The 17,126-nt window shown below is 32.5% G+C and overlaps 1 protein-coding gene across 1 annotated transcript in view; it reads left to right on the top strand.

Annotated features, from left to right (window-relative positions):
- The window catches only part of LOC112005990 (uncharacterized), a 33,407-nt gene that overhangs the window by 2,568 nt on the left and 13,713 nt on the right, over nt 1–17,126 (top strand). Inside the window, 15 exon segments of the mRNA XM_065774836.1 lie at nt 4,396–4,440; nt 4,725–4,803; nt 4,901–4,974; nt 5,248–5,354; nt 7,688–7,846; nt 10,143–10,346; nt 11,841–12,057; nt 12,146–12,220; nt 12,303–12,649; nt 14,823–15,015; nt 15,162–15,414; nt 15,500–15,833; nt 16,035–16,215; nt 16,334–16,474; nt 16,736–16,997. Of these exon segments, the coding sequence (XP_065630908.1) occupies nt 4,396–4,440; nt 4,725–4,803; nt 4,901–4,974; nt 5,248–5,354; nt 7,688–7,846; nt 10,143–10,346; nt 11,841–12,057; nt 12,146–12,220; nt 12,303–12,649; nt 14,823–15,015; nt 15,162–15,414; nt 15,500–15,833; nt 16,035–16,215; nt 16,334–16,474; nt 16,736–16,997 (2,671 nt within the window).

Here is a 17,126-nt window from a genome sequence, read left to right as displayed (position 1 = left end):
TTGTGAACATAATATTAGCTTTTTTTTTTTAATATTATTATATAGAATTGTGAACGTAGATGTTCTTGTTTTGAGGAAGAAAATAAGTCATCCAAAAAAACAATATTTTCTAAAAAACTATCTCACTTACCATATGTCCCTATACACATGCAGTTGTTTCTTCCACTTTAATTAAATATATATATATATATATATATTTTTTTTTACAATTCTAATATGACATTGTAATTAATGTAAAGTAAAAGTAATATCAATGATGGGGTCTATATATTGAAAGTAATGTAGTTTTAATCATATCCTAATCACCTAACAATTTGTGAGAAAAAAAATTGTGAGCTTCTTTTTTTTAATAGGATCGTGAACATAATATTACGTGATTGGACATAAGATGGTCTTGTTTTGAGGAAGAAGCAAATAATGGCTTTTACCAAAGCCCAAAAAAAAAAAAAAAAAAAAATATATATATATATATAATCTAGCATTAGCCATTAGATATAGTTTTTCACTTTAAAAATATCAAAATCAAATTGTAAAAAGAAGCCCATGCTATCTAGCATGCAAGTGATGTCTTACCCTAGTTACCTCACTATGCTTATTAGACTAAACAACTAAGAACATGTTGAAATCTAAAGAAAAAAGATAAAATTTATGTAGGAAATTGTAGAGAAGTGATGTGGAAGCAAGAAAAGAGAGGAAACAAGGGTTACGTGGTTTGATTTGTCAAATTACATCTACAGAGAAAGTCATAAGCGGTAATTTAATTATAAACTTTTCTTGATAATATATTACAATGGATTCTATATTTATAATGAGATTACATACAAAAGTCAAAATAATTTGAATATGAATTGCATGTATAATGTGTCAATCTTGCAACTCTAACAATCAATCTCATAATTTTTTTTCCCTTAAAATCAATGTCTTAATTTGATCTTCAATGACATTAAAAGTGAAATTCAATTTCCAACACTCCTTCTTAAGTTGTGCACTAATCTTTAATGAAATGCATAACAATGTTGTGTGCTTCCATAGCTTTATTCGTAAAAATTTGTGTTCCAAACCAAAAGTTTTGAAACTCAATTAACATTTTCTAATATTTCAAATCTAGACATCCCCCTCCTTAAGACCTTGACTATCAAAAAATCCAAAAAATAAAAAAGGGAGAGAGTACAAAAATGAAAAATCCCATAGTTTTATCAATATTATGTAGCGCAAGGTTGTTAGACTCGGACCGGACCGAACAGTACAACCCAGGTAACCTTGAGCCATAGGTATACATTTTATATGTGAGAATGAGATTTGTTTAGCGTGTTTGGGTACATACATGAAAGTTGTTAACCAAAAATACGTGAAAGTCAGGGTTTAATGTGTAACAGTAAAACTATGGTTTTTTTTGGGGTACTTTCCCAAAAAAAGCTTAGCCCAGTCCAGTTTATAATCCATATAAACCCGAATTAGCTCGGCCCATTCGACTCAACCCGAATACAAACCTGAAAAACCCAACATTTTTAAAGTCGGCGCCTCCATTCTCTTCTGAAATATTGCTCTCTCTCTCTCTCTCTCTCTCTCTCTCTGTGTGAACGGAGAAGAATCCCCCCCCCAACTCACCTTAAACCCTCTCACAAACCCTTAAACCCTAAACCCCAATTTTCACGAAATTCGATTCTCCTCACAAAAATTGATTTATTTTTATTTCCATGCTTGAATTAGTGATGCAAAAGCTTAAATCTTAATTAAATTTAAGGTTTTTGATTAATTTTTGCTTTATTTATTTATTTATTTTTTAATTTTTTTGGGTTTGTTTTGTGTTGCAGTTCAAGAATTTTTCTCAGAGAGTAGAGGAGATTGAAATCGATGTGTTTCGAAGCCTTAATAAAGTTAAGGCTGCGCCTTCAGAAGGGTCTTCCTTTTTCCGTGACTGCCTCACAGAATGGAGGGTATGCCTTTACTTTTTACTGTGTATTTGTTTATAGCTTTTGGTCTTTACTTAGTTAGTAAAAACTAAAAATATCAAAATGTGGGTTTGAGTGCACAACATTTACTGGTTTGCAGCCGTCACTAACATCACTTTTTTACCAACTAATACCCACTTGCCATCTTGGCAGTTGTGAAATTTTTTGTGTGGCTCTAGACTTATTGGTTCCAATCAGCTAAATAAAATATAAAAAGAGATAGCTCGACTGGTAAAAGCCCATGTAATCTCATCTATACCAAAAAGAAACCCATTGGTGTGTTGACTTAGTGTGGATGCTGTAGGTTCAAATTTTTCTTTTCTATATAAAAAGAAAAGTGGGATTAAAAGAAAATTTTATTGTTGTAATTAGTAACGTTTATAATCTGAAGCTTGTTTTGGCTAAGTTGCTAGTATTCAATGAAAAAGGAAAGGCTCATCAAAACAGTGCTGAAGTTTATTTTTTTATTAGTTGGTTCTTTGTTACTGCTATGATATTTGAGTAAACTCATTGATTTAGAATAGGACATCCTATCGTTTTCTGGTTTTTTGTTGATTTTTTTGTTTGTTTGTGATTGTATTGTTATGAACAGGAATTGAATACTGCAGAGGATTTCATTTCGTTTTACGAGGAAATGTTGCCCTTGGTACAGACATTACCCTTGATTATATTACAGAAGGAGTTAATTTTCTCGAAACTTATCCCCCGATTACAAATGAGTGCAAGGCTATCTCTTGAGCCTATTCTTAGGTAAGCTAGTTTATATTGTTAATTACTTCTTTACAGTGTTCATGATATTTATGTGTGTTACGATTGAATGATAAACTTATATTGGTGCTTGTGTTATCTGTTTATTCAATGATTCTGTTTCAATAGAAAAATGTTCTTACATGTATCTAGTAACTATAACTGAAATACTGAATTTACTTCTTCAGGCAGGGTAGTTTTGTTCTTCAGTCTATGAATCCATTGTTTGGCTTTCAATATTGTTGATGCATAAAAATTGATATTATATAATTCTTCTTAGATATGGTTGTAGTAATCAATGACACCAATTTATGTGGGTGTCTAAATATTGACTAATTTTTCTGTTTGAATCTGGATTGTCAGTCTGATGTAAATCTTCAGAAGCAGTAGCTGATGCAAGTTAGAATTATAGAGTTGGAAATTAACTAAGGATTCAATTCATGTTATTTTTAATGGGGTTACTGGTGAATGATTTGTAAAAACTTCCCCTGAAAAGTAGGTTAATTTAATTTAAAATAAAATATTTGTGGAAGTCATGTGAGAAGTATTTTGCTGGTTCAAAAGAAACAATGAATTGTAAAAGCATTTAGGGAATTAAGAAGGAAGGTATGTCATGTGGAAATTAGAAATGCTGATCTCTTTCAGGCAAAGGATGCTAGTGTGCCAAAGAACCGCCATTATTGTTATGTGAATTGCCATTTCAACCATTCTTCTTCTTCTGCTTCTTTTTTTGCAATTAGTTATTGTAGTCATTTTCTTCAGAAGAACTACAGTTTACAGAATATCAGAATAATATTATTTATTTTTAATTATTAAAAATAGCACTGTGGGGGAAATTATTTGGAGATAGCCTTCCTTTGAAAATAATGTTTTGGAAATCATGTTTCCAAAAAACAATTTCAGTGTAAAACGTGTTTACACTGATGATGTGTTTTCCAAACGCTATTTCAGTGTAAAGTGTGATATAACTGAAATCTTGTTTTGGAAACACAATTTTCAGTGCAAATGTTGAAATTTAAATGCTTAAAATCGTTTTTTCAAAACAAGGTTCTCAAAGAGAGGCTATTCTAGCAAATACTTTTTCCACAATGCTATTTTTAATAATTCATCATAAATAATATTATTTTCCGGGAAAACCCCTTGTATTAATATACGACAAAATACTCCCATGTTTTATTTCCCAACCATCCACCTGGTTCCAGATCCTTTTAACTTTCATATTGTGCATTTGATGATCAGCATGCTATGCCTGAGATATATACATTTTTGGTGTACGTAAGTTTTACCTGAACTTTTATAAGGGTTTGCAATTTTTATTTTGTTAAATTTTCTTTCTGGTGTTGGGTTTTGAATTGTTTCTTTGCTGTAGACAACAAGTAGGGGAATTAGCTTGTGTTGTTGTAGAATTCAAGTTTAAGTCAATAGGTATTCAGTATGTAATATCACTGCTTTATACACTGAGAGATTTATTAAGAAAAAAATGATGTCCTGCTAGAAAAACTAATTATTCAGTACAAAATCAAACCTGTAAATACTAGGGTTAATTTTGATAAGGTAAACTATCAAAAGAATTCTAGCTTGTGTATTTTCTTCTTTCAACCTGTTTATTGATTTTTTTTCTTCTTCTTTTTTAGTTGTTTGTGTGTTTTCCTTAAGTTCTTGTAGGTAGATAGTTTTATTTATTTATTTTTTGCAGGTTACTTGCAGCTCTATCTAGAGATCTCCTGGTTGATTTTATACCGTAAGTTCTTTCTATTTGAATTTAATATATCTCATAGAATTTTCCCTGTCGCTAACTAGTCGTGGAGGCTTCTAACCTTAAAATTGCCGCTCTGCTTGTTCCTGATTTTACTTTGTTAGAATTTCTACTATAAGAGAATGCCTAGATAGTTGTTTAAGATTTCCTACCCCCTTATAAATTTCTTTGAATTTGTCCTATGCTAGAGTTGTGGTATTCTTACATATATATGTCTCTATAGTTTGTTATATTTATGACTTATGTCTTGTGTATTGGAGCTTTCCCAGCTTTATGCCAAGGATTGCTGATTCTTTAGTGTCTCTCCTGGAAACTGGTGCTGATAGGGAACCAGAGATAATTGAGCAGGTCTAGCTATACTTTCCTTTTTCTTTTTTTTGTGATGTATTTTTGTTAGCTGCCTCAAAATCATTAAGCTTTTCAATTTTTGGCTGATATTATGCAGATTTTTACGTCGTGGTCATATATTATGATGTACTTGCAAAAATATCTAATACGTGACCTTGTTTATGTGCTCAAGTAAGTACATTTGTACTAGTATGATTTAATTCGTGTTCCCCAAAGGTGTTTCTGTTATCAGAATCTGGTTGGTTTTCATTGTCACTGTCATGATTACATGTTATCTGATACATTTGTGTAGACTTTTTCTGTCATGGAGCTCACTGTAGCAATTAGATACTGGAGACCTCATTACATTTTTTTTTCCCCTATGAAGAAGCCTCATTGCATATTTACTTACCTACAAACCTACATAACATATATACTTATATGGTTTTCTCAAATTTTTTTAAGGGTTACATTAAAACTACGATATTATCCCAAGGAGTATGTCCAAGAATTTATGGCTGAGGCAATATCATTCTTGTTTAGGAATGCACCAGCTGAGCAGCTACAGGAAGGTAAGACCATGCTTTATTGTCTAAGTTTTTCCATATGGAGCCATTTGTATTCATATGTGAATCATGGCTTAATTGATTCCCCACACCATTGTACTCTTTGCCCAATTGTAATCATTAATTCAATATATATATATATATATATTTTTGCATTATATTTGTAAACAAAAAACTCCAATTCAACTAAACTTTAATCATCCTATTGGCACTGCAATTGTTTAGTGTGTTATGTTGACTTATTACAAATGAGAACAAATTATCAAAATTAATATTTCTTAATTCCATCATGTTCTATTTATGTTAGACATCAAAAATTTTATATTTATTTAATATGATGTCTTTTCCGGGAGCTAGAGGAAATGCATCTCAAGAATACCAATTAGTCAGTGTGAGAGGATTAATGTCGGATCCACAAGGACAACTGATTATTTTACCCATTCATCTACGTGAAGGACTGACTGTCTTTAAGATTATATTTTAATCTTTTTTTCTTTGAGCTATTAATATTTTTATGGAATTTATATCATTAAATCTTAGTTTCAAATATACGTGTTAAATTAAAATACATATACATTGTATATATGTATATATACAACCTTATTAAAATAACACACTCAAAACACACGCACACATACATATGTATTTAAATTATATATTTGAACAAAAATTAAACTATTTTCATCTGTAATAATATGAAAAAATATATAATATTTGCATTATTTATTACTTTGCTTGAAAGATGAAGTATGACAACATAACAAGGTATATTTAATTTTTATTATTATCCTATGTTAGCTGAATTTTTTCAAATCTTAAGTTTTTTGATTTTTTGATAAATATATTATCTTTAGAAATTATATTAAGGTAGCATAAGTGTGCTACTAATTGGAATTTAGTAAACTTTACTCTTTAAAATACCATTACCATATACTTCTATTCTAACTTCTTCGAAATAAAAGTACGTTCATATTTTGTACTGTATATACTTGTCCAAAAAAAAATTGAAAATTGTACTGTACAAATTTCATCATGTTTAGTAGTAACTATGACTTGGATAATTCATCTATTTATTCTTCTTGCTTGAGACTATGCATAAAGCTGACAAAGCTACTGGACTTGTCTTTCCATGTTTCAAATTACTTTAACTTCTAAGCATTATTTTGGTCCATTACCCACCTGAACATCATCAGTGCTGCTCATTAACTGCCACAATTATTTCCACCTTGTCGCTCAAATGACCTTATAATGCCACCATTATCACCGTCTCCATAGTAAGCATAACTTTGCTAGAATTTGATGTATGCAATATTTATTAGTAGTATTAAAAAAAAAAAAAAAATCCAAGCATAATTTTAAACCATTGGTTGTGTGAATGTTTACCTAGCCAAAAAAGAAAAGTACCTGTGATTTATTTCCAATTTTTTTTTTTAAATAAAAATAAAATATATCCAGACACTATTTTATAATGCTATTGATTAATATGCATCTAAAAGTGCATACATGAAGTTCTAGTGTGGTAAAGTCTCTTGTCAAGGTAAGTTGATTCCTACCAACACACACACACATTATATAAATTTATTTACCTCTCAAAAAAACTTTTATCTTATCTCTCTCTCTCTCTCTCTCTCTCTCTCTCTCTATATATATATATATATAAAAGAGAACTTAGATCTAGTGTAGAAGAAGGTTGTGAAAAGAAATTCCAGCAACCATAACAAGATTAAAGCAAATGAAAAGGATAATAGGATTGGAGTTGGAACAATCAAATATCAATTTTTAGGCTGAAAGAGCTCAAGAAATATTCAACTCTAAATTTCATAAGGTAGATTGCCTACAATGACTCAAAAGAGTCTATTTATAGTAGCCTTTAGTTTGTGGTTCATCAAATGCTCACATTGATGCATTCTTTCCAAACAGTGTCCTAAGTTTTAGAATGTTCTTTCTTTGTAACCTTGTTACCACATGAATACTAAGTTGATTTTGTGTAATTTTTTCATGGTGCTTTACTTTCACTTTTTCATCATTTTTTCCTATTCCCACATGTTTTTCATTTGGTTATGAACTTCACTTATATATGTTTTGCATACTGATATACATGTGCCAGACATTGTGCCACATTGGAAGTGCAATGGCACTATAAGGTTGGTCAAGGTTTGGGTTTTTAATAATTGGCTGAAAATAGACGGATTGTATGTGCATATTTTCTATTTGTTCTTTGACTATTTTGTTGGTAAATAGTATTTATGTGACTTCAACTAGTTGGTATATAGCATAGCCAAAGTTGTCTTCTAATGGACTTGCGCTGACTAAATAAATGTTTCATGGGATTGGAACAGGGATTAAAAAGATCATGACCGAAGTCATAAAGAAACCATTGCCTGCCAGGAAATGTGGCATCAGTGCTTTACTTTTTTATGTTATGAGAGGGGCCTCATCAAGGTTCCACTCAAGAGCAGAGCGAGTATTGCGGTTATTGATGGACGATTCAATATTTGGTATTGATGATTTCAACTTTCTTGCATGTATTTCATATCTTCATTTGTGTGTTTCACTTCTAATTTATACTTATTTTTAGTCCCACAAGATTCTTATGACGATCTTTTCTAATTTCTTTCTTAATATCATAGTATCTCTATTTTCTGTAATTGATTGTTATGTAAGATTTGCTCCAGTTGCTATATATATATATATATATGAGAGAGAGAGATCCATTTAGAATTGTGCTTTACAACTATAACATTGCACACTAGTATTGCAAACATACATAATACATGTGTGCCACTGCCAACGCAAATGTTTGAGTTTTGTTATAAATTTCCATTTACAATTATGCAGCACAATTAAAATAATACATACTCCAATGATTTATGGCCACAAATACCTGCTTAAATATGCATCTCTATGGGTATTTGCATGATCTTATGTATGTTAGGTGAGATCTGTTAAAACTGTATAATTACCACTTTCTAACTCAAAATTTTCACTGGACTTGTGTTGGCAAATCCATATAAATCCACTATTAGATGTATGGCTCTCATCATGCCTGTCTTGCTTTCTATGTATCAAGCTGACTGGCATGAAGCGTTGTTCCATCTACATAAAGAAGGTTGAATTTATTGAATGATTATCAAAAAAGGTTGAATTTATTGATTTAGTGGATATTGAAAGCATACTTGATTCTTGACATGCATAATGAACTTATAGTAGTATTTCATCCAACAATGAAGATTAAAGATTTTTGTTTTGGATAATAATGAAGATTTAAGAATTTTATCTATAGGAATGCTGTAAATTAATTTTATGCATGTGCTTTGGGGCATGATTTTACTATAAACATTTTTGATAAATGATAATATAAAAGCTGAAATTCACTGAGTTTCAATTAACACGTATCTTGGACATGAAAAGCATTGTCTCAAATGAAAAAGGGATAAAATCTACAGCTGAAAAGTGGATGACATTATCACATTCCTGATAAGATAGAATTGTAAAAAGGATACATTATGTAGTTGGGTTCAATCAATTTGGCATTTAGGCTTATTTGAGTTGGTTAAGTTGGGCTTTAAATATTGAATTTATGGAATAAGATTTTTGCAGCAGAAGCTAAAACAGTTTTAATAAACACGGATAAGATTTCAGTCTATGAGAGAAAGGATGGACCTCGAAAAGAATTTTAAATTTGTTTGACTATGTCTAGAGAGGTGATTGATGTACATTTCATAGGGAAAGTATAAGTAATTATAACAATCTTTCTTATCAAAAAAAAAAAGAAAAAAAGAAAGTATAAGTAATCATAGAAATATAGGTATCATATCTTATAAATTACTATAATTATGACATGCACCCCACCTCCCCCTCCCCCCGGCCCACAAAAAAAATGGTTACAGAGATGTATGTATTCATAACCATGATAATGAAATTATAAACCTCCTTTTTAGGCATGAAATCAGCATCATCATTAGTTGATCCTAGTGATAATGAAGTTTATAGCATGATATGTCCCTAAAGAAGAAATACTATCTCATGTCTCATGCATCAAATGAGCGTATGGCTAAGGGCACAAATCAATACATCCTGCACTTCATCAATGATAATGCAGTCTTTAGCATGGTCTGAAAATGGCTATCGAAGAGAACTATAATATTTATTTATTTGGATTTAGATATTAATTTTGTTATTGTTAGTGTGTTAACAGCAAGTTTGTAAACCAGTAGTTTGTGAACAACTGCAACATAAGAAATAAATGTGCTTTATGGAGCAGATTATGTAAGCACTTGGACATTACTTGTTATCTAGTGTGATGAAGAAGAGAGCTTAAAATTTGAGTGGAACAAGGAAAAGGGAAGGCAAAAAAAAGAAGAAGAAAAGAATCAAGAGTGGAATGTCTTGTGAATTTTGATTTTTTTTTTGTAAATGATAGGTCTTGTTGTAGTAAGTGATTTTCTGAGTTTCCTGTAGTCTCTATACTACTGCCGAATTTGGCTCCGAGTGTTAACTTTAAAAGCCTACTTTATTTTTTCCCCCTCATATGCTTGTAATCATAGTACTCCACATTAATTTGTTTGCTAGAATTTGCCAATGAGCTCTAGCTCAACTGACAACTCCTCTTACAAGTTCTAGATGGAGGGTGAGGTCATGGGTTCAAAGCCCACCGGGTTTGTGTAACTTACCAATTCAAAAAACAATTACTTGAATTTGTAGGTCAATGGTTATGTTACTATGTAGGTTGACACAATTTACAAGTTCATGGTTATGAATCTTTCTAAGACTCTGCCTCTGTCCTCCCTGCAGGTTCAGATGCGGTTGTTGAAGTTATAATTACTGCCTTTCAAAGACTATGTGAGAACATAGAGCCAAAGGAGTTGGATTTGATGTGGAAATGCTTATATGAGAAAATTACTGAGTGTGTAACTAATGGATGCATTTTGCATTTAAGTCGTCTATTGTCGCTGCTTATTTCCATCGTTCAGATCCACAATGGACAAATAGTTTATGGTGAGCTGTATAATATTTGTATTTACTAGTGTTTCTTTTTACATATCAAAACTAGTGTTTCTTTTTTTCTTTTTAGAAGGGCTGTAAAGCAAGCTATTTGAGTCAAATATTTGGCTACTCAAGCTTGGTTGGTTTATTAAATGTGCTTTTTGATAAGGGCCATAAAGCCAAATTTCAATTGAGCTTTACACTCCGTTTGTTTTGAAGTAAAATATTTTCAGTAAAACATTTTACACAATTTACCATGTTTGTTTTGTAGTAAAATATTTGGTCAATTGTAAAATATTTTCAGTGAACTTTCAAACTCAAGGCAAAAAGTTGTAAAATGTTTTTAAGCTTAAAAAACTGCTTAAACATTTTACACATTCTCAGTGTCTCACTCTCGACTATTCTTAGCCTTTCTCACTCTTAGCTCTTCTCTCCCACAAACCAGACCAGCCACTCATCCCCAGATCCACCATCGTCGGCACCACTCATCACTAGCTCCACTGTCATCAATCCTCAAATTGGTTCTCAGGTTCATGACCCAACTCTAGTCTGACCCAAACGCAAAAGCCACCCACCGGTTCTAAGGTTCATGACCCAATGCAAATGCCACCCACCTCTCTCTCGCCAATCAGCTTCTCAAGTTCTGATCTGGGTTTTTAGATTTGTGGGTTTTTGGTTTTGAAATCTGGATTCGTGGTCTAATGCTAAGATTTTTGGGTGGTTTTTTTTGGATCTTGGTTTGTGGGTTGCTCGTTTTGTGGTGGTTATGGCAACATTGGTGGTGGACTTTCTAGGTCTGCTGCCTCCAACAGCCGTGGGTCTCTGTCTTGATTGGCACTTTGGAGTTTGATTACTTCGATTGGTTCCTAGTACTTGCTATACATGTATCTGTGTCTGTTTTGACCGTTGAGAGTGGAATTTTGTTTTATTTTCTGAGTTTGGGTGGCTGGTGGTGGTTCAGCGGTTGTGTGCAATTGTGCTTGCATTTGATAGGTTTTATGAAATATGAAAATTTTTAAAATTATTATTATTGTTATTATTATTATTATTATTATTTATTTATTTATTTTTACGGTGAAACAAACATTGGAAAATAATTTCCACAACATTTTCATGTAAGCAACCAAACACTATAAAATGAAAACATTTTCAGCATTTTCTTGTAAGCAACCAAACATGGTAAAATGAAAACGTTTCCCTGAAAATATTTTCAGTGTAAAATATTCTACTTCAAAACAAACAGAGCTTAGTAGTTTGACTTTTCTAAAGTAGACAATCAATTGGTGCTGATCCTGATAATAGGTTGCTCGAGATCGGTTCTTATTGGTTTTTGAGCCACATAGTTAATCATTCAAGTATCACTTCACCCAATTTATCTTGAGTGGAGCATGAGTAGCTTGGTTTGTTTTACAGCTGTACGTTTTAAGTTCAATTGCTGTAATGATGTCAATTGCATATTTGTGTACTTCTTGTCCTACCAAGCTAAACTACTATGATGTTGCACAGATTACCAATCATTACTTGAGCATGTGGGATTGCTTGTGCAAAGGTTTGTGGTGCCTTCTGACTTGGTGAAGGCAGAGGATCATCAAGAAGAAGTTGTTGATAAGGTTCTAGAATTGATTGTATGCATTCTCAATGGGCTCCATAGTTCTAATGATATGTCAGCTATCTCAAGTTGTTCATTGCAATGGGCTCCTGTATTTAAGTTAAGGAACTCAAGGTAATTCCTAGTTTGGTGCCCCCCTGCCCCCTACCTCTTTCCCTTTTCTTAATATCATTTGACATAGATTGTTAGGCTTGTCTTGCAGTTTGTTGACTTTTATTAGAGAACTACTACAGAAGGACCCTTGCATAGTAGATATCTTCAGAGTTAACATCTTAAGGTAATGTTATATGTAAGTTATTTCTGGGATGCAATATGGTTCTTTTTATAGGACAGTCTTAATTTTCTGATATAATTTTCAGTGCTTTGAATGATATGGTAGAGACTTCGGAAGAAGTTATTTATCTATTACTGTCCTTCTGTGAAATAATGGAAGCAAAGGCGCAAGGGTCCAACTTTTTAGTTGGCACATTTGGAAAAGTATTTCCAAAGATTCAGAGTTGTTTGCAGGAGGCTGTCTCTGATTGGATAAGGGAAATAAAAGAAATTGTGCGCGTTGATCCATCATCAACTCATATTCATGAGACTAAGTTGGCTCTGCTGTGGGGAATCATTAGATGCTATCCTCAATTGATTGATATCCAAAAGAAATCATCCTGTTTAATGGATTTGATAGATGCACTCAATCAGCTACTGATGATGGAAGTTGGTATGGAACGTTCTGTATTATTCAGATTAATTTCTTGCTCTATATGCACTTTGAAACACTGTGTCTGTTCACCTTATTTTCAAGTGAGGATAGTGCTGGTGCTTGGCAAATCTCGAAATTAGTTTAGTTCTGATACAAGCTGAACCAAATCAGTTTATTTTATATCAAGTTTGTCTAGAATCAGCTCAGATCTAGTATTAATAACATATGCATCTGAAAATTTCAAATTTAAAACTAGTATGGTGAGAATATTCATGTGAAAAACATCAAAATTTTAAAACTTGATTTTGTAGGGAAGGTATGTTTATAAGAATTTTTTTTGTTGGTTAAATAATGTATGTTTAAAAGAACTAAAAGTTAAAACTAGTTTATTAGGGATGATATATGGTCTCATTTTGAATAAAAAAGCTACCAAACTAAAAACAATTAAAACCAGTTAAGTTGTTCTTAGCTGGCCTGGTTCTATCATATACTAAACACCCTGAATATATAATTTCTATCTTGGTTTTTCATATAAGCACTAATGCACTTGATGGGACCCGTCAATATCTTGTATCTGTACTTCATGGGACCCATCAAAGTGTATTGTATACCGCACTTCTGCACTTTATGGATCCATCAGTGTATTATATCCCAGGGAGGATATTCTAATAATGTCTTTGTGATTGTTTCTGTTGACATTTTCTTCTGTCTTTTCACCATATCCACAATGCTTGGCCTTCTCAATGAATTTTAAATGCTCACAACAAGATAAGCAAACAGTATTCTATTTAGTAAATAGAACTTTTCTCATTTTCTGTTGTACAATATTATGCTGTCATTCTCTCTTAATATTATGCTGTTATTCATTCAGGCTGCATAGCTGGTGTTCCTAACCAAATTTGGCAATGCCTAATTGGGGCTGCTTTGAGTTCTTACAACAAGTCACATCTTGGTAAAGAATCTGACTCTGAAGAAACAAGCAAATTTTTGCATCTTGCGAAAAGATACAGATCTTCTTTACCAGTATTGTCTGCTGTTGCTGATTATTTGGATTTTGTGTATGGGTAAGTTGACCTGTGTCAATAATTGATTACATATTAATATATTACTAATCTAAATTCTTATCGTTGTTCAAATTTTAATGCTTGTTGATTGCTGGCTATGTTAAAAACTCTGCTTTTCTAAATTCTTGATGTTACAAAAATGTTAGGCCTACATCGGAAGCTGTCAACAGCAATCGAATGTATCATCAAGAACTTGCTGGCGAGAAGGTTGTGGATGCAGTAAGCATATTTTCTGATAATTTGCGCCACTCAAACAAGGAGATTCGCTTCTCAACTCTTAGAATATTGTGTCACTATCAACCTCTGGGCTCTGTGGATTCTACAAATGATCAACCGGCTGCAAAGAAAATGAGAACTGAAGTCTCTCAAAATTCCCTTGTGGAAAGTCAGGGTATTAATGTATGTGTCTATTTTCTTGCTGTTCTTGTTGTTTGACACTATATCAAACTAGATGATCCTGGGCTGATTTTGCTTCAAATATCAGGTTATTCAGTTGCTTTTGTCTATTGAGGAAACTCCTCTTTCAATTTCTACCAGCAGGAAAGTTATCCTATTGATTTCTAAAATACAAATGGGCCTCTCAGCCGGCAGATTACCTGATGCCTATGCGCCCCTTGTTTTGAATGGAATAATTGGCATATTGAATAACCGATTTAGCTATCTTTGGAATCCAGCAATAGAGTGCCTTGCAGTCTTGATGAGCCAACATTTTGGACTTGTAGGGGATAGATTTGTTTCTTATCTTGAGCAATACCAATCCATATTTCATACATCTAATGAAGTATATGAAGGGAATTCTAAAGCTTACGAGTCAAGTGGTATGTGACAACTCGAGTTTTGATATTATCATTCTTAGAATTTATTTCTTCTCTTAGTTGTGCACTTTAAGTTTTTCTTGTTGTTTGATGTTGTTTTGTTTGTTTGTTGCTTTTCCTTGTGTTCACCATCATGAACACCTTGTATTTGCTTTCGTTAGTGTTAAAGTTTGTTTAATAATATACTTATTACCTATCAAAAAAAAAAAGCAAACAATATTCTATTTAGTAAATAGAACTTTTCTCATTTTCTGTTGTACAATATTATGCTGTCATTCTCTCTTAATATTCATCCATATGTTATTCATTCAGGCTGCATAGCTGGTGTTCCTAACCAAACTTGGCAATGCCTAATTGGGGCTGCTTTGAGTTCTTACAACAAGTCACATCTTGGTAAAGAATCTGACTCTGAAGAAACGAGCAAATTTTTGCATCTTGCGAAAAGATACAGATCTTCTTTACCAGTATTGTCTGCTGTTGCTGATTATTTGGATTTTGTGTATGGGTAAGTTGACCTGTGTCAATAATTGATTACATATTAATATATTACTAATCTAAATTCTTATCGTTGTTCAAATTTTAATGCTTGTTGATTGCTGGCTATGTTAAAAACTCTGCTTTTCTAAATTCTTGATGTTACAAAAATGTTAGGCCTACATCGGAAGCTGTCAACAGCAATCGAATGTATCATCAAGAACTTGCTGGCGAGAAGGTTGTGGATGCAGTAAGCATATTTTCTGATAATTTGCGCCACTCAAACAAGGAGATTCGCTTCTCAACTCTTAGAATATTGTGTCACTATCAACCTCTGGGCTCTGTGGATTCTACAAATGATCAACCGGCTGCAAAGAAAATGAGAACTGAAGTCTCTCAAAATTCCCTTGTGGAAAGTCAGGGTATTAATGTATGTGTCTATTTTCTTGCTGTTCTTGTTGTTTGACACTATATCAAACTAGATGATCCTGGGCTGATTTTGCTTCAAATATCAGGTTATTCAGTTGCTTTTGTCTATTGAGGAAACTCCTCTTTCAATTTCTACCAGCAGGAAAGTTATCCTATTGATTTCTAAAATACAAATGGGCCTCTCAGCTGGCAGATTACCTGATGCCTATGCGCCCCTTGTTTTGAATGGGATAATTGGCATATTGAATAACCGATTTAGCCATCTTTGGAATCCAGCAATAGAGTGCCTTGCAGTCTTGATGAGCCAACATTTTGGACTTGTAGGGGATAGATTTGTTTCTTATCTTGAGCAATACCAATCCATATTTCATACATCTAATGAAGTATATGAAGGGAATTCTAAAGCTTACGAGTCAAGTGGTATGTGACAACTCGAGTTTTGATATTATCATGTATCATTATCTTTATTGTACCATATTGGTAGATATTTATTTTTGACTCAGCTGCTGTTATATTGTGCATTTTTTAGAATAATAAACTGGTTATTTTCTGAGTTATCTCTTTATTGAATCCAAAATTCCTTTTGAAGTTCAGTTTTTAACCTAGTTTTTTTTTTTCCAGATCTTGTCAAGCATTTTAATTCGTTTGTATATCCGGGCTCTGAGAGCATTCCTTGTGCAACAGTATTATCCTTGCTGCTCCAATCGTTACAAAAGATTCCAATTGTTATTGAATCTCGGTCTCGAGAGTTTGTACCTTTGTTCTTAAAGTTTCTTGGCTATGATTGCAATGTTCTTGCAAGGTAATCATCTGCAGGATCTTATGCTTTTTTTTTGGATATACTTTGGACTCAGTGAACTAGCAAATCTTTATAACCTATCCCATTAAAAGTTGGTTTTCTTTTTAATGTTGTATTGCAGCGTGGGAATCTTCAATTCACATGCTTGTAAAGGCAAAGAGTGGAAAGGTGTCCTTAAAGAATGGTTGAACTTGCTGAAAGTAATGCGGAACCCTAGGTCTTTTTATCAGAGTCAATTTCTTAAAGAGGTTCTGCAAAATAGGTTGGTGCAGTGTTTCAATGATGTAATAATATATATTTATTTAATTTTTTTTGATAAGTAAGAATGATATATATACGAAAGGCTACTCAATGCATGAAGAACATAGAGCAAACCTAGAAAATACAAGGGTAGGAAATATATTTATTTAATGATCATCTTTTCTTCTAGTTTTTGATGTGTTTGATTTTGATCTCAGCCCGGTTGCACTAAGTTCTTTTTCTTGTTTTTCTTTTCCTTGAATCTTTTGGATGTTCCTATTAGGCTTTTGGATGAAAATGATGCTGAAATACAGATGAAGGTTCTTGATTGCCTCTTGATTTGGAAGGATGATTTTTTGCTCCCATATGATCAGCATCTGAAAAAGTTGATAAGCTCCAAATATTTGCGAGAAGAACTAACAACATGGAGTTTATCCAAAGAATCTAATCTAATTGAAGACCAACACAGAGCTTATCTGGTTCCTATAGTTATTCGTCTTCTAATGCCAAAAGTCAGAAATTTGAAGACACTTGCCTCTAGAAAGGTATATCTAATTTGAATTCTATGATGGTCATTCCTTTATGCAATCTTGTTAATATCTGTAGGGGTTTTCACTCCGTATGTTTTCCTCACTTTTCAATCAAAATCTCATCTAATTTACTCAATATGATTT

The sequence above is a fragment of the Quercus suber genome, unplaced genomic scaffold, assembly GCF_002906115.3.
Source record: "Quercus suber isolate HL8 unplaced genomic scaffold, Cork oak 2.0 scaffold_99, whole genome shotgun sequence".
Lineage (NCBI taxonomy): Eukaryota > Viridiplantae > Streptophyta > Magnoliopsida > Fagales > Fagaceae > Quercus > Quercus suber.
The sequence above is the reverse complement of the archived record's forward strand: the minus strand, read 5'-3'. Positions and strand labels throughout refer to the sequence as shown.